At 65.4% G+C, this 1793-nt stretch overlaps 1 protein-coding gene across 1 annotated transcript in view; it reads left to right on the top strand.

Moving 5' to 3' along the window:
• Positions 1 to 1516, top strand: part of LOC102771264 (alpha-1-antichymotrypsin) — a gene marked incomplete at its 5' end in the record, with an annotated part of 5230 nt that extends 3714 nt beyond the window's left edge. Inside the window, 2 exon segments of the mRNA XM_015566697.1 lie at positions 4 to 39; positions 1196 to 1516. Coding sequence (XP_015422183.1) covers positions 4 to 39; positions 1196 to 1516 — 357 coding nt within the window.
• Positions 1517 to 1793: the final 277 nt, after the last annotated feature.

Here is a 1793-nt window from a genome sequence, read left to right on the forward strand (position 1 = left end):
TCGGGGATCACAGGCGACAGGAACCTGGTGGTCTCTCAGGTGAGTCGACAGCGTGGACATCAGCCTCCGCGTGGAGCTGGGAACAGCCAGGCTGGGCAGAGGCCAGGGAGTCTCTCATCACCACACAGAGCTGCCCTCCTCATGACCAGCCGCCCCCAGGAGCTGGGTGCTGAGGCACGGGTGGGCCCCTCCCTGCAGTGTCATGGGACAGAGCCGGGCGTAGGGGAGACCCTGGGGTGCAATCGGCAGAGGACTCCCCCACGCTCCTCCCCTTACTGCGTGCAGAGCCCATGGCTCGAGGCCTGTCCCCTCAGCTTTTTCACCGGTAAATGGGTGGAGAGGTCTTGCCCAGTGCCCCTGCCCCACTGCTCGGGGCGATTGTGATGAAGGGGCGCTAAGAGATGGGAGATCCCGGGGACCCTGCACTGCGTGCCTAGAAGCAGAGTAGTCAGAGAACGGGGAGCTGCTGGGAAGCCCTCCACCCTCACCTGCACCCCACCTCCCAAAGGCTGTGGCAATAAGAGGCCACGTGCAGGGGTGGGGGTGGGGCAGCTGCAGGGTCCAGGGGTGTGAAGCCACATCCCCTGCGACATGCTAAGAGATGGGAGATCCTGGGGACCCTGCACTGCGTGCCTAGAAACAGAGTAGTCAGAGAACGGGGAGCCGCTGGGAAGCCCTCCACCCTCACCTGCACCTCACCTCCCAAAGGCTGTGGCAATAAAAGGCCACGTGCAGGGGTGGGGGTGGGGCAGCTGCAGGGTCCAGGGGTGTGAAGCCACATCCCCTGCGACATCGCCGAAGCCCAAGGCCATGGGGCTGGGGCAGGAGGGATCTGACGCAGGGCCCGCTGTCTGTGGGTCCGAACTCTGCACCAGCTGCCTGTGGGAAAACGCCCTCCTGCGTGTCCCCCCACAAGAGGGGGCGTGGGGGCTGCACCGTCTCTGGGCTCAGGCTGGGGACCCACTCAGGGCGCCCCTGCCCTGCACCCGGCTGGCCCCTCCCAGCCCCGAGCCTCGCGTGCACATGTGCGCATCAGGGCTCCACACACCAGGGTCCCGGGAGGAGCGGACCAGCTGAGCCGGTTGGCGGCAGCATGACAGTCAGCGGTGGGAAAATGCCAGCCCCCGAGAGCCGCACGGGCGGGCGGGCTGCGGCCTCCTGCTCACCGTCTCGGGGGCGGCCCCGGTCCTCTCAGATGGTGCACAAGAGCCTGATGGACGTGGCCGAGACGGGCACTGAAGCCGCCGCCGCCACGGGAGTCAGAAAGATGCGTAAGTCCGAGAGAATCCCACGGGCCTCCGTGAAGTTCAACAGGCCCTTCCTGTTCGCCATCCTCTCCGAGGACACCCAGGGCATCCTCTTCTGCGGCAAAGTGGCCAACCCCAGGGCAGCCTCGGGCTCCCTCCCCCTCGTGGCCTGGCCGTGGAGGGCGCCTGTCCCCGGGGCAGCCTGGCCCCGTGCACCGTGGGCTGCTGGGCCTCGCCCTGCCTGCTCCCTCCTGGGGAAGCGCCTGTGACTGCTGGCACCCCTGGCACCCCTATTATTCATGGGGGGGGGCTGCTGTATTAATAAGTGCCATGCATATACCTGGTTTGGATCATCATTTAAACCAAGTGTAAAAATAAATTGGGGCCCGGCTGGTGTGGCTCAGTGGTTGAGTGTCCACCTATGAACCAGGAGGTCACGGTTCGATTCCCCGTCAGGGCACACGCCTGGTTGCAGGCTTGATCCCCAGTGTGGGGCATGCAGGGGGCAGCTGATCAATGTTTCTCATCTATCTCTCTCCCTCCCCC

This window comes from Myotis davidii, unplaced genomic scaffold (genome assembly GCF_000327345.1).
Source record: "Myotis davidii unplaced genomic scaffold, ASM32734v1 scaffold443, whole genome shotgun sequence".
Lineage (NCBI taxonomy): Eukaryota > Metazoa > Chordata > Mammalia > Chiroptera > Vespertilionidae > Myotis > Myotis davidii.